The sequence below is a fragment of the Procambarus clarkii genome, chromosome 91 (assembly GCF_040958095.1).
Source record: "Procambarus clarkii isolate CNS0578487 chromosome 91, FALCON_Pclarkii_2.0, whole genome shotgun sequence".
NCBI classification, from domain to species: Eukaryota; Metazoa; Arthropoda; class Malacostraca; order Decapoda; family Cambaridae; genus Procambarus; species Procambarus clarkii.
Window position 1 is genome coordinate 13332758 of NC_091240.1, and position 24730 is coordinate 13357487.

The 24730-nt window shown below is 38.3% G+C and overlaps 1 protein-coding gene across 1 annotated transcript in view; it reads left to right on the plus strand.

Annotated features, from left to right (window-relative positions):
* LOC123774029 (O-linked N-acetylglucosamine (GlcNAc) transferase sxc) overlaps window positions 1-24516 on the plus strand; it is a 52565-nt gene extending 28049 nt beyond the window's left edge. The window contains 13 exon segments of the mRNA XM_069318804.1: window positions 4502-4591; window positions 7385-7490; window positions 8535-8630; window positions 10674-10849; window positions 13399-13552; window positions 15851-15884; window positions 15887-16101; window positions 17560-17759; window positions 20260-20431; window positions 22446-22640; window positions 23458-23649; window positions 23890-24117; window positions 24222-24516. Coding sequence (XP_069174905.1) covers window positions 4502-4591; window positions 7385-7490; window positions 8535-8630; window positions 10674-10849; window positions 13399-13552; window positions 15851-15884; window positions 15887-16101; window positions 17560-17759; window positions 20260-20431; window positions 22446-22640; window positions 23458-23649; window positions 23890-24117; window positions 24222-24437 — 2074 coding nt within the window. The 3' untranslated portion in view covers window positions 24438-24516.
* The last annotated feature ends 214 nt before the right edge of the window (window positions 24517-24730 follow it).

Below are 24730 nucleotides of genomic sequence, written 5' to 3' on the forward strand. Positions count from 1 at the left end.
CTGTATTTACATGACTTGGCAGCACCTCCTTCTTGTGTATCACTGAAGTCAACATAGGTGTTGGGTAAAGTTGAAACGCAAGTGTAGTTCCAATATTGTGTGTGTGTGTCGTAGCCAGAATGCACTTCTCAGCCTACTATGCAAGGCCCGATTTGCCTAATAGGCCGAGTAATTTTCTTTATTTTCAATAAATTGTTTCCAATGTAGTTTATTTGAATCATTAATATTATATTATATTAGGAACATAAATTATTGACTTAATTATGTTAGGCTAGGTAGGGTAGGTTATGTTCGGTCATATAACTGTTAGTTTTATCTCTAATAAAGAACAATTTACTCGTACATAGTGAAATGAATAGCTTTATCATTTCATAAGAAAAAATTAGAAAAATATACAAATTCAGGAAAACTTGGCTTATTAGGCAAATTGTGCCTCGCATAGTAGGCCGAGTACTGCGTTCTGGCTACTAGGTACAACATACATACACATACACGCACACACACACAGTACATTCATACAGTACAGTCGGCCACATGCTTTCCGAATCCCTCAGGAATGAAACCGAACGGATAAGCTGTTGTGTTCGGATAAGTGGTTTGTCATCCTGAGAAGCTTGGGAAAAAAATGGCAATTGTTGCCAAAATTTGAGCGTTGGGTTGTACTCGCTGATATGAGAAGTTCTGATCTGATTGTTAACTCGAAGATTATAGTTGATGGATCATTGTTATTTAGATAGAAAATGTGGTGGATGATGATAGTGCTGGATTGACTGAAGTGGAGATGAAACCACGTATCAATGGTGATAGGAGGTAACCTCAGCAAACTGCCTTCCACCATGTACTCTAATGTACCTACATGGCATGGCAGAGTTTACACCTTCTGAGCCATCCATTAGTGTATGAACACTACTGCTCAAGTGGCACTTTGTATGGTCACTGGCCAAACTAGTTCCATCATTATTGCACACTTTTATTCAGACTACTGTACATGCCTCCCCAGTTATTTGAACTTTTTTCCGAACAGACCTAAATCGGATGACGGGCATTTTCATAAAAAAAAAAAAGTAATTCGTAAAGCATGTGACTGACTGTATATAAACTTTTGTCTAAATAATTACCCCTTTTTTAACTTTAATGTGAACTTGTTCTTAATCAATTAAACCATTTTAAGTTTTTTTTTTTATTTTGTATCTTGGCAATAAGCTTTTGTTTGCATTACCCTTTTCCAAAGTCATTTTCAGTTCTGAACCTGTACCTTATTTTATTGTAATTTCAAATTTGTATGGTAATTGTGTATATACCTGGTTGCCAATAAGGGCATAAATTAATATCCTAAATTGGTGTCTTTTTTAGTTGATTCTAAAAATATTTGCCAAATATATAAATTTATCAACATTGGCAGTGTTTTGATGGAATAAATTTTGAAACTACTGTATATTGAAGTTGTATGGTCAAAATATATATGATATTGGGTAATGTTTAGATTTAGTATTGAGCATTATTGTGATATTAATTTAGTTTTTCTAAATTTTTTAAGATATATAATTATTAAATAAGTAAAATTTACTGAAAATTAAAATAATGACTAATGGTGGAATAAAGATGACATTCATTTTAAATAATTATTATTAAGAAAGAATCAGGGAAAATGAAAATGATGACTAATAGTGGAGTGACGATGACATTCAGTTTAAAGAGTGCACTTACAAGACTGAGACTTTATCGCACATGATACATTGTTAGACTGTTAGTCATGTAACCCTGGGATGGGATGTGTTTTATGATGGACTATCAATGTGTCATCGTTTATACCATCGTGAACATCGCTACTCCTGCAGAAGATATACGGACAATTACCCAGAAAAATGGCTGTTTAGGGTGCATTGCAAGCCTCATAAAAAAGCTGAGTATTGATTCTCTTGCTTGAATGTGTGTGTTTTGTCTACTGCAGGAAGTGGCAGGAGATATAAGATGAATCCATTTCTCCATTAGCATCATAGGCACATTATTCTTGCATACAATATGCTCATAGATTATTTTTATTAAGAAGTACCTTGTTAAATTGGTAGGACTTGACCCATTTAAAATCTTAATAAATGTTAATGTGATGTGTGCCTAACACTATATATTGTAGGCATTTTTAAGCATGTCTTGTGGTGGCACTTATAGCGGTAACGTTATATTTTCCATACTATGCCCTATACTTGCACCATAATTTTCATTGACAGTAAAAATTTAGCTTGATACCCTTACTTAAAGGTCAATTGAAGTTTCAAGATTCCTGCATTATATTTGGTAAACCCTCCATGTCTGTACTTCCCCAGTTGTGCTTGTGGGGGTTGAACCGGCGTACAGATTCCTAAAACTATTGGGCTCTATCATATCTACATTTGAAACTCCACAGTGCTTCCTCATCCTAGTTGTTAACTATCCTGACAATAAAAAAAAAAATCTTTCTAATGTCTATGACTAAGGGCATTCAATTTCCACCTGTGTCCACACACAGTGTGTTCACCCCGTGTTAAATAAACTGTATCTACCTTATCAATTCCTTAGAGAATCTTATATGTGGTGATCATGTTTCCCCAAACCCTTCTGTCTTCCAGAAATGTGAGGCTCGGTCCCCAGAGTTTGTCCTCATAGCTCATACTCCTTGGCTCGGGTGCTAGTCTGGTGGCATCCCTATGAACCTTCGCCAATATAGTCTTGTGTTTGATGTGATATGGATTCCTTGTTGGAGCTGCATACTCCAAGATTGGTTTGACATGTGGTATACAAGGTTCTGAATGATTCTCTACACAAATTTCTAAAGGCCGTTCTTGTGTTGGCCAACCCGGCATATGCCGCTGCCGATATCCTCTTGATGTGGGCTTCGGGGGACAGGTCTAGCATGATATCAACCCCAGGTTTTTCTCTCCGATTCTTGAAGAATTTCATCTCCCAAATGATACCTTGTATCTGGCCTCCTGCTCCCTACACCTATCTTCAATACTTTTTGTTCAGGTTAAACTCCAACAGCTGTTGGACTGCGTAGTGTATTAGGGGCAGTGTTAACACTTGGTAAACCCTCCATGACAGTGTATTAGGGGCTGGGCAGTATAATATTTCTTCAAATAACATTTAAAATTTTGTTGAATAGTAGTTTCATAAATTATAATACAGTAATTCAAAAAATATAAAATGTTCCATCTGAAATAGCTTGTAATAGTTCAAAATGTGAGTGTTCACAAAGCCTATTAGGAAGTTTTGCTAGGGTATGCCTTATGATATGTGTCTTCGTCTTCCATGTGATTGTATAAGAGCTTTATTATCCTTACATTGACTGTACAAAACAATAGAAGTTGATTCAAGAAAGATAAACTTAATGTGGTAAACATCCTCAATCCACTTTATCATGTCATTTAATTCTCAACCATGCGTGCTGTATGTGGTTTTCAGAACATAATCATTAACTCCTCTCCTCCCAGTTTGGCTCTAGCAAGTGTCGCAGCACATTCGACACCCTGGTGGATTTCCAGCTTTCATTCATAATGCCTTTACTCTGCTCTTTAACTCTGGTAGCTATTGTTTTTGATCTAGAAGCTTTATTACACTACCGGGAGATAAAATATATTAACCCAATTGCATCCTCTTGACCTTTGTAGCAATATGCCTCTCAACTTTAAAAGCTTGGCTGCTCTAAGCCTCTTACCACCCATATGAAGACCACTGTTCTCTATCCCATGCACTCGCTACCACAATCAGCTTACTTCGATTGATTGATGAAGATTAAGCCACCCTAAAGGTGGCACGGGCATGAATAGCCCAGCCCGTAAGTGGTGGCCCTTTTGAGCCATTACCAGTATCAATATCCGATACTGGAGATCTGTGGAGGTGCGACTGCACCCTGCGTGACGGGAGATGTCTCCCCCCCCCCCCCGTGCAGCTTACTTCAGTCCATGTTTAATACACCGACCCATGTTCATTACTCTAGCCCACATTCATCACTGTAGCCCCCATCACACTAGGCTACATTCATCGCACCAAGCCACATTCATTGTTACATGTGCTATACCTGCTTGGTGATATTGTTGTTCACCTATGTGCAGTTAAAGCATATCCAGCTTTTTAGTTGGATCCCAACTACATGATGCCAATGAATTATGAAACTAATGCATACTATTTATTTTGCTTGTCTTTCTGGAGTTAAAATCCTAAATTGGAGGGTTTACCATAATTCCTAGATAAATGTTTTTTATAGCTCAGTATAGCTTTGCCTTGAAGCATTGATGGTTATATTCATTATTATTCAATAGGATTTACAATTATTACTGCACTGCCAGTTTTAAATGTAACTCCATTCCTCTGAGTAGGACATTTATATTTATTACAATTAACAAGGGGTGTGTTCCTTGTGGACTGCCCTGTAATAATTTGTAAGCTTGAATCCAAATGCGTTATGAATACTGTTTTTATTGACATGTTTTCGTGGTTTTCAAAATTCTAATTATTTTTTTTCCAGGGCTGTTGCAGCATACCTCAGAGCACTGAACCTTTCTCCAAATCATGCAGTGGTTCATGGAAATTTGGCTTGTGTATACTATGAGCAAGGGTTAGTAGTAGCACAACTTTAATGTTCTTTTGAATTGTTGGAAGGCAAGGTGGATTTACTATGTGTTTATTCTTTCTTATTTAAGAAGTTTATTTGAGTTTAGCATTGTAGTTAGTAATTATGGATATTTGTGGGTTATTATTATAATGATTTAAAAATCCTTTGAATATTTATTGTTTTTAAATGTTTTATATAGGTTTTATGGCTGTGGTGAGGCTACCACAATGTGGCATCAGTGCACAATTTCATTGTAGCATCAATCTTTATTTCCCTGTTCTATTATACTGGGCAGAAGGGGGGGGGGTGTTGACCATAGGGCTCGGGACCCAACCACCTATTGAAGGATAGGAAGGATAAGAAACTTAGATGATTGTCATGCCCTTCAAGAAGACCTGGACAAAATAAGTACATGGAGCGCCACTTGGCAAATGGAATTTAATGTTAATAAATGCCATGTTATGGAATGTGGAATAGGAGAACATAGACCCCACACAACCTATATATTATGTGAGAAATCTTTAAAGAATTCTTATTTAGAAAGAGATCTAGGGGTGGTTCTAGATAGAAAACTATCACCTGAGGACCACAAAGAATATTGTGTGAGGAGCCTATGCCACACTTTCTAACTTCAGAATTGCTTTTAAATACATGGATGGCGATATACTAAAGAAATTGTTTACGACTTTTGTTAGGCCAAAGCTAGAATATGCAGCAGTTGTGTGGTGCCCATATCTTAAGAAGCACATCAACAAACTGGAAAAGGTGCAAAGACATGCTACTAAGTGGCTCCCAGAACTGAAGGGCAAGAGCTCCGAGGAGAGGTTAGAAGCATTAAATATGCCAAAACTAGAAGACAGAAGAAAGAGGTGATATGATCACTACATACAAAATAGTAACAGGAATTTATAAAATCGATAAGGAAGATTTCCTGAGACCTGGAACTTTAAGAACAAGAGGTCATAGATATAAACTAGCTAAACACAGATGCCGAAGAAATATAAGAAAATTCACTTTCGCAAACAGAGTGGTAGACGGTTGGAACAAGTTAGGGGAGAAGGTGGTGGAGGCAAAGACCATCAGTAGTTTCAAAGCGTTTTATGACAAAGAGTGCTGGGAAGATGGGACACCACGAGCGTAGCTCTCATCCTGTAACTACACTTAGGTAATTACATCCTACCTTTCTGGATGCCTGACCTGGTAGATGATATAGACTACTTCCAACTACATGGGGTGTCTATGGCCCATTGCTCCTAGTGCCTCTTTTGAGGGGACCAGCTACTGACTCTGGTTCCCAGTAGGCCTAGAACTCCTTCGATTGACTGTTGCCACAGTCTAATATATACACACCAGCCTGGTATAGCTCGGGGGAGCCTTAGGGCTCTCGCCCAGAAAATGACATTGCAGTACATACAACAATATAGTACAAAATGAGCCGTGGGGTGAAGTTAGTCTTCAGTATCATGCAGTGTGATGTAGAATACTGTCTTCATATCTGATTTATAAATAATATATAATACATTTGCTTAAACACCCATGATATGTTTTTTATCATGTGGCACTGAACAATAAACTGTCATTTGAATCCTGTATAGATGTAATACTTTCCAAGATATTATAAAAATAGTTAGGTGGGGGAATATACAATGTGATGTGTGCTAAGTGAGAGGACCACAAAGAGTGCTAGTTTCTAGTCGGCAGCCTTGTGCCTGTAATGTAATATATCCTGTAATGGAACCTTGCCATGTGTATTGTGGTTTATACCTAATACCTTTCATAGTAATATTCAACATTTCTCTATTAACATTCACTTTGAACCTGTATGTCCAGTCAATATATATGACTGTGCCAGACAGACGACAAGAACATTATCCAACACACGAACAAATCCACAAGGATTTGTTGAATCCTCGTCACAGCCCTTATGGATTTGTTCATTTGATGCATCACACTATTGTGATTTCTGTGTGTAAAGAAGTAAGGGCGAAGAGGTAGAATGGCCTATTGACATAGCTCGAGTGCATGGGGAGAATTGTGTAAAATCCTGGTTTGTGGCTGCTGGATCCAAGTAAATTCAGTAGAATTTCTGGTTGCAATTTTTTTACCATGTCGTAGCTCAGTCGATTAAGGCAGAGTCTGGGATGATCTCGGACGCAGGTTCGAATCCTCGTCACGGCCCTTGTGGATTTGTTCATTTGATGTATCACGCTATTGTGATTTGTGTGTGTCATCTAACACAGTGCAGAGGTAAAACCCGAATAAGATTTCAACCGAGATTTTACAGCATAGAAGGTTTTAAACACATTGGACATTATCTTACGGAAGGCAACATTACATTACAAGTCATGAATGCTCATCCAATGCCTAAGACAGAATTGAATAACTGTAGTGAGCCAACCAGAGGCTTACTAAGAGTTACTCATGTTCAGCAAGGGCTTGTACAGCAATATCCCTGCAAAAATAAAAATATAAAAGTGCTGACCAATAAGCTGATATTTAAATACAAGGTATTATGCATCATTGTCTGCACTTCATACTTTCTGCATCTATGTCCTGTGATAGCATAAAAGTATTAGAACAATCTAAAACCTTGTTTAAATTATACTACCTGGGAATTTTCCCTGTTGTGACTAACTCAATCGGGAACGATGTCCAGAGAAAAATAATTCATAATTATAAATTGGGATATATTTGACTTAAATTTAAAAGATTTAATTAAATGATTTAAAAAAAATTAAATGTATTAATGATTTTGTTTGCTGTTGTCACTAATGTTGTGTTTTAACTTTTATACAGACTTATTGACCTTGCAATTGACACATACCGGCGTGCAATTGAACTTCAGCCCAACTTCCCAGATGCATACTGCAATTTGGCAAATGCCCTCAAGGAGAAAGGACAGGTTTGTAAAAAGAATGCAGTTGATTTGTTTGTTTAGAATTCAGTGTTTGCATGTTATTTTAATTGTACTGTATTTCAGAATATGTAATGATGCATTGGTTTTTCTTTGCCATGTAAATTCATATTGCATCACTGATATTATGGCTGTGCTGCCTGCTGATTTTCTTCAAATTTTAACTATAACGTCGGCGCAGCACAGTGGTTAAGAAGCAGATGATCCTTAAAGGTATTATAGAACCACTGCAACATATAAATGTTAAATTTGTGTAAGATTTTCAGCTACATATCCTCAGAGTGGGGGGAGGTGACTGCGATCCAGCACCTGCAAATGACATTTGCCTCCCTTTGTTTATGTAAAATTTTTATGTATGTAAAGTAAAAAGTATAATCAATGTATGATGTTTTGTCGGGAAGTATAAATAACATACAAATATGCACAAGCCCTATTTAACAAGTGACGGCGTGTTGGATGCTACCTTCGATAACCATGATTTCTGGCCCATATAAATGTATCTGTGCCATCTCTTCCCAAATAACATGGAAGCTTGGAGATATATTCTATAAATTTACAATGTAAGTTTTAAATATAGATTCTGTAGAATCTATATAAAAACATCATGAGTTAAACAGTGTTGGCGTAGAAATTCCTGAAATGCCTGCATCACCATCCTTACCTACTCTTGCTAAGTCATCCTTTGACTGTAATTAAATTTTTGCCTATTACAAATATCAGGGTCACTATACAGTTAAGATTTGTTGATGTGTGCTCTAGAGAGTTTAGATTTTCACTTTGAATGGGCATGCCAAGAGAGATTGGAAGATGGCTTCATATTAGAAATATGACAAGAGTAGTTGGAAATTAGGATCTTTATAGTGGATGTAGACCTTTAGCCATATACTGAGTACGAATTTTGAAAGGGCCTTTTTGGTTTGCATATTGGGCATAAGTATTAAAGCATACAACCATGAGCTAGCTCAGTCTAAACTAGGCCTAGATGTAAAAAGTTTCGTCATTCATTCATGTGAGTATAATTTTTTTTTTTAGGTTAATGAAGCAGAGGAATGCTATAACACTGCCCTTCGTCTCTGCCCTACTCATGCGGATTCCCTTAATAACCTTGCCAATATCAAGAGGGAACAGGTAAGTTATTTACTTTTGTTATTACAAGAAATAAAATAAGCTGGTATTTAACACTTTCGCTGCCTGATGCCGCAATATGCGGCATAAGACTAAAACACGCAGTGTGTGTGATGACGCAAATGGTGTCATTCATTTAAGAATTTGTAAAAAATTCAACTTATTGTTCGAATAATATGGGACTTATTTTAACCCTTAACCACTTCACCGTGCACATGGTTTCTGCAAAAATGATTTGGTGCAATTGTCAAGGACATATTTTTGTTGTTTTTATAAATGTTCAAGTAAAGTTAATATCAAAATGTTTCCAAACTCAACTGTTTCCATTTTAAAACAGAGTAATGAAAACATTAAAAAAGGTTAGAAAAATAGCACCTCTCAGAGTGCCTAAAGGTGCTTTGGGCAGTGCAGTGGTTAAACTGCGTGTTCAAGTATTTAACACGCACCCCTTCCCTTAAACAGGGGAAGGGGTGGGTGGGGCGAATGAGCAGGCGCTAATTATGTAACATTTTCTATCATTTGTTCGCTTAGTTTGGGGGAGTTCTTTGGCTGTTTTCGAGTGTGAAAGTCTTGGAAGCAGTCGACTGTGGTTTGTTTTGACTAGTTTATTTTGAATGTCTTCCTTCATGGTGGCATAAATTAATAATTTTTATATTATATGTTATATTTTCTATATAAGAATATACTTTAAAGCCTACAGTTTAAAATATCATTTTGACCTTTTTGACGAGTTTATTTTCAAAAACACCGGAGCGGACTTTGTCCATGAGTTTTTCTATAACAATTTCTTAAACTATGTTTATATGAACTCTGAAAATATTTTTATAAAACTGAATTCTGATATATTTTTTAATTTCCTCTATAAGAAATCTTTAAGTCCAAATCGGGCCCTTTTGTTTCGACTCTCTCACATTAGAACTCTTTAAGAACTTTGCGGCGCCATTCTAAAAGTTCGTTCAAACTGGTGGGACACAGCAGCGCCTTTGCCTCCAATATCCCCATAAGAAACCTTTAAGAACTCTGCAGGGCCATTCCCTAAAAACCGATGGCGCCGCTAAGGTGTCAACCCTACTACTAACCTAAACCAGTGAACGCTGCGCCTGTTGGCACCTATATTCTTTGTTGCATCAGGGGAGGAGGGGAACACACAACCCAATGTTAAACTCTCACTCACAATGTTTATACTTAATAATAAGTATCAACTGGATTTGACAGCCTTTATGGGGCTGTACCTAAGTCATTAAATGCAGGGCTCTGGTATAGAACAACCTCCATTCAACGCACTATTTGGGATCAACCCCGTTGCTTTGCAGGGTTGAATTCGTTGCAGGTGACGACCTTCAGGAGGCGTTTGTGTCAGTCTTCTTTTGTTTTCTTGTAAACAATAAAAATGCATTGTCATATTATACACTGTACTTATATATTGCTACTCTACTAAAAATACTGTTTCAGTTTTTATTTACCTTATTGTTGTTATTGTTGTCCATCTTGAATTCTCATGGAGTTGTAAGTACTGTACAGGAAATGCGTACTGTGCTGTAATTTGAGACAGTTTATGAAAACTATTGTACACTAAAATTACTGCAAACCTTAATTTATTCTTAAAACTTTAACACTATGTACTTAAATTGAACACATGTTCTAACTGTACACTCCACACACACTATGTTCTTAGATGTTTGCATCAGGTTTGCTGGTGTTCGCTGCTGCTGTGTTGGCTTCAGCTGCTTCTGTGCTCGTGCTGGCTACGGCTGTGCTCGTGCTGGGTGGTGTGCACACGGATTAGACTCGTCCACTCGCTCTGGAGTTGTTGTGCTAATAACATGAATAATTTCTCAAATAGCAGATGTGTATCATATTACAGTATATTTTTTGGTTTTATTTAGTTTAGTTTAATTAGGATAATAAAGAGCTATTAGAACACTGGTTTTGGAACAACACGGTGCCGGAACACGGTCAAGATACCTAGTTCTTCTAGTGGTTTGAATGAGAAAACCAAGCAATGTTTGAAATAGATATATTGTAACCAGTTTGCTATTTTTGCAGGGCCACACTGAGGATGCTACGCGCCTCTACCTTAAGGCTCTGGAGGTGTTTCCAGAGTTTGCAGCAGCACACTCCAACCTGGCTTCCATTCTTCAGCAGCAGGGCAAACTTAATGAAGCCCTCATGCATTACAAGGAAGCCATTCGTATCCAGCCAACTTTTGCTGATGCTTACAGGCAAGTGTTAAGGCTTGTATTTACAGAGTCCATGAATAAGATTTTCCTCAATTCACTCTTATATATATATATTTTGTGATTTCACTCTGTCATTGGCCGTGGATTCTCAAACTGATCATCTCTGATAGGGTTGAATGTCCTTTTTTTCTAGAGCTTCTCATCTTGCCTACTGTTTACCTTGTGTTGATTGCAAGGACCAACGTCACCCAGCGTGGTCTTTGACAAGGCCTCCACTTAATGGTCTTGTCATCCAAGCTGTTAGACCCCACTGCTTAGTCTGATGTATGAATCATAGCTCACTTGATCATGTATCCTACCTACCTTGTGATTACCTTTTGTAGCTTCCGGATATCAACAGCCTGCAGCCCGGTCTCAGACCAGGCCTCCCGGTTGGTCGTCTGGTCAACCAGGTTGTTGGATGAAGCTGCTCGCAGCCTGGTCTCAACACCCCCTATGGAGATGATTATCAAATACGATAAAGACCTTGAAAGGTCGACTAGTTGTGTCCCTTATGTTTAGAGGAAGAGTGTTTAAAAGTCTTGGGCCTTGATAAGAATGGAATTCTCTCTTAGTGTACCTTTTGCACTTCTGCTTTTCAATGGGGTTATTTTGAACTTCTACCATGCCTCATAAGGATCCGGATTTGGAACCAGTCCCGCTGATATGTCCAAGTGTAAATTACTGTATTATGTATATCTCTTGCCTGCACTTAAGAGAATAATTGAGGAATCTTAAATGTTCCCAATAATTTAGGTACTGTAATTTATTTAATAGATTCAGATAGTAATTTTGAATGAGGCTGTTAAAGTGCAACAATATTCCACCCTAGAAAACACATGAAAATTCCCATTATTGGTTTTGCATCTCTTGTTTGATAGGATCTTGTTATCCAGCCTCTCATTTTTCATGCAGTTGTAATAGTTACTTATTGTGTTCTTTGAAAGTAAGATCTTCTGACATGATTATTCACAAATCTTTTATGTTGCCTTTATTTTCTAGACTGTGATTTGAATGCGTCTTGTGTATGGTTTCCATTGTGATATTTTCTCAAGCTGTCCCGATGTCTCGATAGAGCTTGGGACTTGGTTATCTAGCCAGACTGCTATTGATGAAAAAGTAATGGGGATTTTTGTCTTTGTTAGGCCTCATTTATTGTTATGCCTTGCAGATTTAAAATCTACTTTGGTAGTGAATAAAGATTTTGATTTAATTCCAACACCGAACATCTTTCTTCAACTTTTTTAATTAACGTGTGGCATTTGGCCTCTCATCTCACATCTTGTGCTTCAGATCCTCAAACTGCGCAACATGTCAATAGCTGTGGTGGATAACAGTAACGGAATTACGCACCACAGCTATTGGTGCGAGTGCCACGCAAGATTTAAAAGTTCCACGGCTACACGGGGTTCGCATCGGCTTCCTCAAGGCTCCTGTAAACTGACACCCTTTTCTGGGGAGAGCCCCTACGGCTCCCCGAGCTTACTAGGCTGATACGCTAATGTCAGACTTTGGCATCAGTCATGTGTATGGAGTTCTTATGGACCACGAGTCAGAACCTGGCCCCCCTCTAGAGGCAAGGGGGAATGTCTGCCATCGACCGGGTTAGGCACCCCAGAATGGTAGGTATCCCAAAACAAACCCCTATTCTGGTGAAAATTGCAACCAAAAGCCGAACGAGTGGACAGAACTTCCCAAACAAAAATGAGCAAACTAGTATGACGTCATCTGTCGTCGAGCCGTTGTCTGTTTCCTGTTGGAAGGCTGTTACACTTTTGGCTGTGCACAAGTCTGAGTTGAGCTTCAGCCTTGTGGCCTGTCTGCTTGTAAATATATGGGCTCAGTGGTTTTGACGAACCTCAAAGGTGTTAGTTTGCCCTGGGCTTGTGTGTGACCATTGTCGCTAGCTTCCTCTGCCTGGGGGTATTTTCTGCAGCTCCCCTTTGCCTCCTAATGAGTGATCCTTTTTGTTTTTTTCCATTGTGACATAACAGAAAGGAGCTACCATTATGAGCCTTCTTAGATAACCAGAATTGAATGCAATGAAATGCCTTTTTTGGGGGAGCTCCTTGGGACCCTCAATTTCTCATTCAATGGCATCAGTTTTCCATCTTTATGGCTATAAGACTGAGGGTTTAAGAATGTTAGATAGAGGAGGATGGTGCACAGTTTCCCGGTGGTGCACAGAAGAAACAAATATGAGAACCGTTTCTCCACAGCTTCGTTTATGAATCTCTGGGTTTCACCGACCCATTTTCTATGCTTTTTTTTTTTTTAATCGCTCTTTGTATTTTTGGTTCACTCGCCTTTCCGGTGGCCTTTTCTTGTTTAGGGTGATCTTCAATTCTTTCCTGATTGCACCTCTTTAGAGTGGGCCAGGTTTTGGCCACTGGTACCCAGTAAACTTATACAGTATATGCTAATGTAAGACTTGTAAGAGCCATGTGTGAATTGAATTGGGTGGAACTTGCCAGGTAGCAAGAACAAAGGAGATACAAAGGACCCACCTATAAATTTTGTTGCACATAATATATTGATGTATTTCTTCACAGTAATATGGGCAACACACTTAAGGAAATGCAAGATATTCAAGGTGCTCTTCAGTGTTACACACGTGCCATCCAAATCAACCCGGCCTTCGCTGATGCTCATTCCAACTTGGCCTCCATCCACAAAGACTCTGGTAACATCCCAGAGGCTATACAAGTAAGCTGGAAAATTTATATATTTTACGTCTTTTAACCCCTGGGCTACGACCCCATTCTATTATAGCTGACATCCCCCCCCCTTCCCTCCTCTGAATGCATAAGATTTATATATATATATATATATATATATATATATATATATATATATATATATATATATATATATATATTATATATATATATATATATATATATATATATATATATATATATATATATATATATATATATAAATAAAATATATATATATATATATATATATATATATATATATATATATATATATATATATATAATATTTTATTAGTTTTATAAAATTGTAATATCAATATAGCTATATGTTAAGTACTAATTGTAATTAAGGAGCAATAAATGTTATTTACATGCTTGTTCTCCTACACTCCCAAGGTTAGGTTAGGTTGTGGTTTTCTACACAGCTTTTTAGGTAAACTCTAATATTCACAATATTTTGGTGCAGTGCTGGTGATTAAGTGTGTTTATGTACTATGCCGATAGTCAGGATTGTACTTATTATATTTAGTATTAAAACGAACTGTCTATTCGGAGGATGGGCTGGTCTTTGCACCTTTTCCAGTTTGTTGATGTGCTTCTTGACACTATCGGTAACTTTGGACCGGACTTGCGTCCATTATTTTTCTCCCGAGTCCTGACCTTGGACCGGACTTTCATCCATTATTTTTCTCCCGAGTCCTGACCTTGGACCGGACTTGCGTCCATTATTTTTCTCCCGAGTCCTGACCTTGGACCGGACTTGCATCCACTACAAAAATATTTGTATAAAATTCATTTTTTTATCCAATCGACCTCGGGATAGTATCAAAATAAGCACCTTTAGAATGCACACAATTTGATACCAAAATGAAAGATGTAACATGAAACTTGATGTCCGAACACTTGTATGATTATAAATAGGTTTTTTGGTCAAAATTTTAAAATATTTGTTAAAATTCTATTTATTGTGCTAATAGGTTGAGACTAGTTTTAAAATGCGCGCCTTTACGTTGTGAACAATTTGATACCAAAATGAAAGATGTAACACAAAAATTTATGTCAGAACACTGGAAATATATAAATAATTTTGTGATGATTAGCTTCCAGAAATAAAATATTTGTTAAAATTCTAGTTATTGCTCTATTATTATGGGACTAGTTTTAAAATACGCGCCTTTTTATTGCGAACAATTTGATACCAAAATGAAAGACCTAATACGAAAATTGATGCTATTAAACTGAACGAGTATACACATTAGGTTGCAGTGTACAAATTGGTGCTCGTTTACGGGTAACTTTAGGCTTTTCTGCGGGGAGGCACTCCAAATTTTTGTACATTATATTCATACACATCTGTAGGGAATTTAATTGCGAACACAACGATACCAAAATAAGCGACGTAGCACAAGAATTAAGGTGAGAAAAACGGAACGAGTATGCACATTTTACTGATTTTGTAATTACCTAAGTGCGCTCACGGGTAACTTTTGCCGACTTTAGGCTTTGCTGTTGGGAGTCACACTAGGCTTTTGGACATTATATTTATACACCTGCAGGGAATTTAATTGTGAACATAATGATACCAAAACGAGTGACATAGCACGAGAATTAAGGTGAGAAGGCTGGAACGAGTATTGACATTTAGGTGTCACCGTGCGCTTACCCGCACACTCGCCCGCACGTCGGGTGCATGACCCGTAAGTTGACCGCGCACCTGTCCGGTGACCGATAGTGTTAAGATATGAGCACCATACAACCGCTGTATATTCCAGCTTTGGTCTAGCAAAAGTCGTGAACAATTTCTTCAGTATTTCTCCATCCATGTATTTAAAAGCAATTCTGAAGTTAGAAAATGTAGCATTGGCTCCTCGTACACTGTTCTTTATGTGGTCCTCAGGAGATAGTTTTCTATCTATAACCACCCCTAGATCTCTCTCTTTATCAAAAGTCTCTAAATGATTTTCCTCATAGGTTGTGTGGGGTCTATGTTCTCTTATTCCACAACATAGCATTTATGCACATTAAATTCCATTTGCCACGTGGTGCTCCATGTACTTATTTTGTCCGAGCAGCTAGTAGGCTGTCGAGTCCAATGTGTTATATGAGAGAGTATTGAGAAGGCACAACAAACATAGCTCTAATCTTGTAATTACACTTAGGTCATTGTACAGAAAGGTGCAATTTATTACTTCTTTAATAATACTTCTCTTTATTGTCTGCATTTTAAAGATAGGGAAGTCTCTAAATTATAATTCACTTTCTTGTTTTCGTTCTTTTCTTCTAGTCGTACCGGACAGCACTGAAACTGAAGCCAGACTTTCAGATGCTTATTGTAATCTTGCCCATTGCCTACAAATTGTGTGTGATTGGACCGATTATGATGCTCGTATGAAGAAACTGGTTGCCATTGTTGGTGAGCAGTTGGAGCGCAACCGTCTTCCATCCGTTCATCCTCACCATTCAATGCTGTACCCATTGTCCCATGAATATCGAAAGGCTATTGCCAATAGGCATGCCAACCTCTGTATGGAAAAGGTAAACTAGTGATTTACTTTTTTTTTTGTAGTGATTGTAGATACTGTAGATTTTGTAGTGATTGTAGATACTGTATATTACTTTGATTGTCCTTGAGTGAGGATTTGGCTTGTCTCATTTAACGAGCAAGATGTGTAAAACGTGCACAATTTTTTCATGCGCTCTAATGTTGAAATCAGAAATATGATTGTTCCAAAATTTTCCACAGGTGAACAACTTTCTTACCTTATTATAACTATAATGTGATATTTTTAAAGTAATAACATTTCAACACCCTATAATAAAAATCTGTGCTTGTAAGGAGCCTGGTATTTGTAATTAACTAATGGTTTGTTTGGAGTGATGTCTCACCTCCTAGCTGTTTGTTGTTGGTTTGTTTAAATTTTTGACATTCTACTTATTTTTAAACTGTAGGTGCAGTTAATGTCCACTATTCTTTTCAGTGCATCCCACTTTGTCATACTTCTCTGCTTGCTTTGCATGTCAGCCTTTCACACATGTCACACAGAAATCACAATAACGTGATGCATCAAATAAACAAATCCATAAGGGCCGTGACGAAGATTCGAACTTGCGTCTGAGAGCATCCCAGACGCTGCCTTAATCGACTGAGCTTTGACATGGTCTAAAGAGTTGAAACCGAAGTTCTATTGAACTTAGGATCCAGAGGCTGCAGGATCCAGTAAGTTCAGTAGAACTTCAGTTTCAACTCTCTTTGACCATGTCATCGCTCAGTCGATAAGGTAGCGTCTGGGATGCTCTTGGACACAGGTTCGAATCCTCGTCACGGCCCTTGTGGATTTGTTCATTTCACCCACGTGTCCTACTTTTAAATATCTGAACTTTTCTCAATCTTTTTGTTCTTTACAATGTTGAATCTAGAGTACTCGAAAAACGTTTGGGCCACCCTGCTCGAGGCGGTGCATATTTATTCCATAAAAAGAATGATAGTTGTGTGGGGTGGAATATGGGAGAGAGAATTCAGTGCCGAGTACACGACGTCAGGGGGTTTCCCGACTTCCCGGAGACACACAACTGGGAGGCTCATTAAGCCCTGGGCATTCATAGCGAGTGGTTATGTTTGCACTTCTTGCTATGGCACCTCGCAGTCTGTTATCATAGTTAATAGTGGTGTTGTTGGTATTACATTGTTATGGCACCTACCAAAGAACTAAGCGAAGAAACCATTGCTCAGTTCATTGCTTGAAAGGAAGCAGGCCACCAAAATTCAGGTAATAAATTAATTGTTTGGTGCAGCCCGTTCAACTTGAGAAGTATTGATCGCATTTCCTAAGGGGAACAGTGATGACATGCCATCGCAGGAACATCGGTCTGCACGTCTTAGGAAGATGTCTTCAAGGTTCGTGAACATTATTAAATATTCATTAGAGAGTACCCTTCATGTCACGGAAAGATAGACCTTAATAAGGTTTATGACAATCATACATATTTCTACAGATTAATGTGCTACACAAGCAACCCTACAAGTATCCATCCGAGTTAACACCTGAAGGACGTGTTCGAGTGGGCTACGTATCGTCCGACTTTGGCAACCATCCCACCTCGCACCTTATGCAGAGCATCCCTGGCTTGCATGACAGGTCTCGGGTGGAGATATTCTGTTATGCTCTCAGTCCAGATGATAGCACAGCATTTAGGTAAGTTCAGATGATACCACAACATTTAGGTAATTATTTTTAAGTATTTTCGTGACACTTTTTACGGGGAGAATTTCCCAAAGGCCAACATTTTTACTGAGAGATTGCTATTGCAAGTCAGTTTAAAGCTTTAGATTTGTAAATAATGGTACAAAGAAGATCCCTGTGTGTGAGGGGGCGGGGTTTAGCAATGATAATTAAAAAATGAGTAGACCTAGTTGCTCCAAATATTTTATCATTTATGCCCTGATGTAGTGTGTGTGTGTACTAGTCCTACTTGCAATGATACCGTGTAAAATTTTGCAATCTATTTATTTATTTTTTTTCATTTTTATGTTTAATGATATTGGAATTATACTATGCTATGAATATGTGTTTAACACTATCGCACTCTTCGAACGTCCCTGGCATCCGATTTTTTTTCTCTCGAATCCGAGCATCGGACTGTGCTGGCATCCAATAAAAAAATATTTGTATAAAATTCATTTATTATCTGATCGACTTCGGGATAATTTTAAAATGAGCGCATTTAGAGTGCGCACAATTTGATACCAAAATGAAAGATGCGACACAAAATTTATGTCGGAACACTTGAAAGAGTATAAATATGTTTTTTGGTCAAAATTTCAAAATATTTGTTAAATTCTATTTGTGCAATTATTATGGGACTAGTTTTAAAATGCGCGCATTTAGATTGCGAACAATTTGATAGCAAAATGAAAGATGTAACACGAAAATTTATGTCAACATTTGAAAGATCTAAATTTTGTGATGATGAGCGTCCAAAATTAAAATTTGTTAAAATTCCAGTTATAGATCTATTATTATAGGACTTGTTTTAAAATACGCACCTTTATATTGTGACCAATTTGATACCAAAATGAAAGACGTAACACAAAATTGATGTTGAACTGAAAACTTAACAAGTATATACATTTGGCTGTGGTGTGTAAATTGGTACTCGTTCACGGGGTAACTTTAGCCTTTGCTGCGGGGTGTTACGCCGGGATTTTGAGCATTTTATATATATATTTTATATGCATACTCCAGGATTGGTCTTATGTGTGTGGTATACAAGGTTATGAAGGATTCTTTACACAGGTTCCTGAAGGCAGTTCTGATGGTAGCCAGGCTTGCATATCTGCTGATGTTATTCTTTTGATGTGGGCTTCAGGAGACAAGTTTGGCGTGATATCAACTCTTAGATCTTTCTCTCTGTCCTTTTCATGAAGGGCTTTATCTGCCATTCGGTATCCTGTATCTGGCCTCCTATTTCCACCGCCTAGTTTCAATACCTTACATTTACTTGGGTTGAATTTTAGTAGCCATTTGTTGGCCCATTCATTCAGTTTGTCTAGGTCATCTTGTAGCCTCATACTATCTTCCTCTGTCTTAATCCTCCTCTTAATTGTTGTATCATCAGCAAACAATGAGAGGGACAAGTCTATTCACTCTGGGAGATCATTTACATATATCAGAAACAGTATAGGTCAAAGGACTGATCCCTGCGGGACTCGACTGGTGACATCTCGCCAATCTCATACTTCAACCCCTCGCAGTGACTCACTGTCTTCTGTTGCTTAATTACTCCCTTATCTAGTGGAGTACCTTCATTTTCACCTCACGCCTGCATCTCCAGCTTGTGCCACTAGTTTTTTATGTGGTACTGTGTCAAAGGTTTTCTGGCAATCAAAAATATGTAGTCTGCCCACCCCTCTCTTGCCTGATTTTTGTTCCCTGGTCATAGAATTAAATTAATCCTGTGAGGCATGACCTGCCATCCCTGAACCCATGTTGATGTTGTGTTACAAAGTTCTTTTGCTCCAGATGGTCCACTAGCTTTTTCCACAAAGTAGTCTCCATCAACTTTCATGGTATGCAAGTGTGTGTTGTCGCAAGTCTAGGGCCCTGGTAGCATTATTTGATGACTGTGGTACCATACAGAGTCACTGCATCAGGGAGCTACTGAGGATATCTTAAAAATAGTTTTCGTTTGTGGTATATTCATTGCTACATTTTTAGTAAAATGTAAATTTTGATAAGTAAAAAATCAGAACTGGCCCTGCTAATTAGATTTTATAATTGGCAAGTTTGACCCAAGAAAAGCATAAGAATGTTTGCATGTATGTACATGTATGTATGTGTACTGTATGTGCATGAATGTTTGTATCAACAATTACATTTTCAAAACTTCCTGCAGCCCTCAGAGGGAGGGCGTGTGCCTTGGATGCAGCAGGCATTTCCTCTCTCGATGACAGCACTGAGGCCCTGGTATATATATACATGATCATTTAGTTGTGTGGTTCATGAGTTTGTTTGTACACCAAACAGGTTGAATACTCTAGCCCAGTACATTTCATGAAATTGTCGATGAACAAATGTGTAATTGGAGTAAGGAGTCTACTGTCGTCTCAATTGCTGTTTAGCGCTTTTCTTAGTTTTATTATTAAACATGATCCCCAGGAATTAGAAATTTTAATAAATTTATTTCTTTTTCTAGGAATAAAATAAATAGAGAAGCTGAACATTTTATCGATCTCTCGCAAATTCCTTGCAATGGCAAAGCTGCTGATCGCATAAATCAAGATGGAATACACATTCTTGTGAAAATGAATGGTTACACAAAAGGAGCTCGGAATGAAATCTTTGCCCTTCGTCCTGCACCAATCCAGGTGAGTAGAAGGTCTTGGTTTAGTGAATTATCAGTAAGAAAATACAGACAATAAAGATATTGAAAATAATCCATGGATTTTATTGTGCACGTGCGTGCAGTCACACAGTTGTCTTATAGAGGAAGGCCAAGTCACAGAATTGAAGGATAATTCATCTTATCTTATTTAGGTGGTAGTAAGGGTGCGAGATCAGCAAGTGGAGTCCCTGCTATTTTAACACTTGCCCGATCTCGTGACACTTAATGTGTCGCCAGTACCCTATCTCGTGACACTTTGTGTTGCCAATTTTCTTGTGACATTATTTGAGTCCATCAATAAAATATTTGTATAAAATTAATTTTTTTTTCCGATCGACTTTGGGATAACTTCAAAATGAGCGCTTTTAAATTCCACTCAATTTGATACCAAATGAAAGATGTAACATGAAAATTTATGTCAGAACCCTGGAAAGATATAAATATTTTTGTGATTATGAGCGTCCAAATTTAAAAAATATTTAAAATTCCAGTTATTGCTCTATTATTATGAGACTAGTTTTAAAATATGCGCCTTTATATTGCGAACAATTTGATACCAAAATGAAAGACGTTAGACGAATATTGATGTTATCAAACTGAACGAGTATACACATTAGGCCGCTGTGTGCAAATTGGTGCTCATTCACGGGAAACTTTAGGCTTTGCTGTGGGGAGTCACGCCAGGCTTTTTGTACATTATATGCATATACACCTGTAGGGATTTCTATTGTGAACACAATGATACCAAAACGAACGATGTAGCACGAGAATTAAGTTGAGAAACTGAAACGAGTATACACATTTCGATGTCGCCGAACGCTCTCCCGCACGCTGCGAGCATGACCTCTAAGTTTGCAGCGTGCATGCCAGGTCGAGGTGGAGTTACCTCACCTAATTGGACTCGCCTAATTGTGCTTGCGGGGGTTGAGCTCTGGCTCTTGTCCCACCTCTCCACTGGCAGTCAGCTGATGTACAGATTCCTGAGCCTACTGGGCTCTATTATATATACATTTGAAACTGTGTATGGAGTCAGCCTCCACCACATCACAGCCTAGTGCAGTGATGTGGAGGCTGTACCTGTACCTCTTCCACGGTCCAGCTGTTGCTTCGGGGTCTGGCTCAGTTGGAGTCCTTCCCAAAGAGAGTAGTCCTCGTGGCCCCTTGGTGCCGGCCCAGCTTTGTTTTCAGACGCTGCTTGATCGGTGTCCGAACCCGGGTTTTTCCAGCAGCTCCGCCTCTTTCAGCAGGTTGGACCAGTCCGGTACGTGGCTGGTTCGGCCTTCTCCTCGGCTCTTCGCGTCTGATCTTTGATGAGGGTGTATCACCATCTCTATGGTGATCAGGTGGCTTCATTGCGAGCTTCGTCTCGGCGACAGTATGAAGTTTCCTGGCGTTTCTTTTCACCATTTTCTTTTTTTTCGTAGGTTGTCTTCTCTTTTGCATCGGGTTTCTTGTCCTTTCTTGGTTTTTCGGGACCGTTCTTTGATGCTTCTTACTTTCACCACGTATTATGCGGCGCTGGCGGAGCCGCTCCAGCTTGTGTTATGGGTGGCTGTAACATCTGCCCCGTTTCGTACACTTTCTCGGGCTTTGTTTCACCTTCAGCCTGCTCATGTGCTGCCTGAACTGTCCTCGTCCTTGGTCAGGGTGCTCTCTTATCATTCCTCTCCTCAGTTTGTGGTAGCCCCTTTGGTTCAAGATGGTTTTTAAAGGTCCTATTTTGTTTGCGTTGGCCTCTGGGGGGAGGGGGTGTTTCCTGGACCATTGCTTCCTGCAACCTCTCTGAACGGGCTAGGTTCTGGCTCATGGTCCCTGGTAGGTCTGAACTCCATAGCTAATGTCCCGGTTTAATATAACATACTTTAGCTCGATAAGCTCCAGGGAGCCGTAGGGGCTCACCCTGAAAATTGCGTTTCATTACTTTCAACGCTAGATTTTCCCTACATTATATTATATTACTTCTGGTAATATTTAGATAATATTTTTTGTTTTCCCAGGTGATGTGGTTGGGGTACCCAGGCACAAGTGGAGCTCCATTCATGGACTACCTTATCACCGATCGTATTACGTCTCCTCTAAGAGTGGCATCACAGTACAGTGAGAAGCTTGCATATATGCCTGATACCTTCTTTGTTGGTGATCACAAAAACATGTTCCCTCATCTTTCAGAACGGGTTCTTCTTGACTCTATTGTAAGTTTCTCGTTGCATATTTGTAATTTGTATTTATTTGATAAGCTTATGATGTTCATTTCTTTAATATGTGATAAATTTACTAAATAATGTAGCTAATTATGCACCTCGTAGTGATGCCATGTTGTTTTCAGAAGATTCTATTGTATTTCGATCATTTTTGTATTATTTGTAGAGAATGCCTTCACATGTATATATCATCTTTAAACATTTTATCACTAAAGTATGTTTGTGATGCAAGGGAATTTCCTCGTTTATGCAGCATGCTTATCTTAGAACTATTTTAAGATGCACAGCTGACGACACATAGGGAGTCTTCATTATAGATTCTGCCCCTTCCCCAGTTTTAAGCTTTTCAGGCAGGTGTTACTTTATAGGCTAGGTTTGTCCAAGACTTTATAGGCTAGGTTTGTCCATGTTAGGCATTTGTGGCATATCTATCAGCTGATTGCCCTGGAGTTGGCCCCTCTTGTCTTTAGGGACCCAGAATTGAAGGTCTTGGTGACCTCCACCTGGAATCTGTTTGCCTCCTTTTCATTTATTTTCACCTTGTTATTTCATTTTTTTACATTTCATAGTATATCAATCTTGTTACTTGCTTCCTTTTGCTGGTGCTACTGTAAAAGATGATATAACTGGACTGGTTTTTGCAATTGAACCACACAAGTGTACCACCCCCTGACTTAGAAATAGTTTCCTTTTATAAATCACCCTAAATAATGCAAGTTTAATAATGTCATTCTTTTGTTTCATCACTTTGATTGCAATAAAACTCAGTTTTGTTAAGCGTGTATAAACTCTTATTTATTCTTTGCAGGACAACCCTAAATTATTAAACAAGGATTGCATCAAGGACAATATAGCATTAATAAACACCACCGACCTCAACACTGTAATTGAAAATGCCGAGGTGCTCACCGTCAAAGAGGTGGTGAAACCTGCTACCACCAAAGATTCTGTTGAAGTAGCAGTTACAGTCGCTCAACTTCCTACAACTGCACCTATTGAGGTTCGTGCTTTACAACACGTGTGGGTTGTAGCATGTGATCTACACGTTGCTTAAATTATATATATCATCTTTGCCTTTCACCTTAGGTCCTGGAAAATATATGGCTGTGAAAGTAAATGCATGTAAGGTTGAACAATATTAACCAATTAAATATTACAAATTTAGTTAATTTGCATTAGGATGCAGTTACTAGTGGTAACTTTCATGTCGTAATTTTGTAAATTTATTTTTGCCTTGCAGTCGATGATTCAAACTGGTTTGGCTCAAGCTACTATAAATGGACTAGTTGTGCAAAATGGTTTAGCCACAACGCAAATCAACAACAAAGCTGCTACTGGAGAGGAACCTCCCAAAAATATTCTCATTACTACACGCAAACAGTATAATTTACCAGATGATGCTGTCATCTATTGTAATTTCAACCAGTTGTACAAAATTGATCCTTCAACTCTACAAATGTGGTGCAATGTAAGAAAGTTATCCTGAAATATTAAACTAATGGATATAATATTCTTATACAATTTACCATTCCTACTTTATATTGGAAAATAATTTGGTTTTGTCATCGTCAGATTTTAAAGCGTGTGCCGAAGGCAGTTGTATGGCTGTTACGGTTTCCCGCTCATGGAGAAGCAAACATTCTTGCCCAGGCACAACACCTAGGAGTTGGACCAGGGAGAATAATTTTTTCTAATGTAGCCGCCAAAGAAGAGCATGTCCGTCGAGGACAATTAGCAGATGTTTGCTTAGACACGCCGTTATGTAATGGGCACACTACAGGTATTTAGCTACTGCTGATTTGCTATACATGTTCTAGTTTTAAATGTGTTAGATATTTTCTAGCCACTTATCCTAATATGCTTGTCTCTCATATTTAAGGGCATCGTGTCACGATGTTCACTTACCCCCTCACGCTGCTCCATTTACTTGAAATCAAGTGTCCCATATGCTCCAATCACTTAGTGATTTAAGGTACAGCATCATATTCAAAAGTCCTGCCAGTTCTAAGGATATGTTATCAGCTCAAACCTATCTGTCTCCCCTGCCAGAATTATTGTTGAGCTGGACGAGGTGTTTCTTA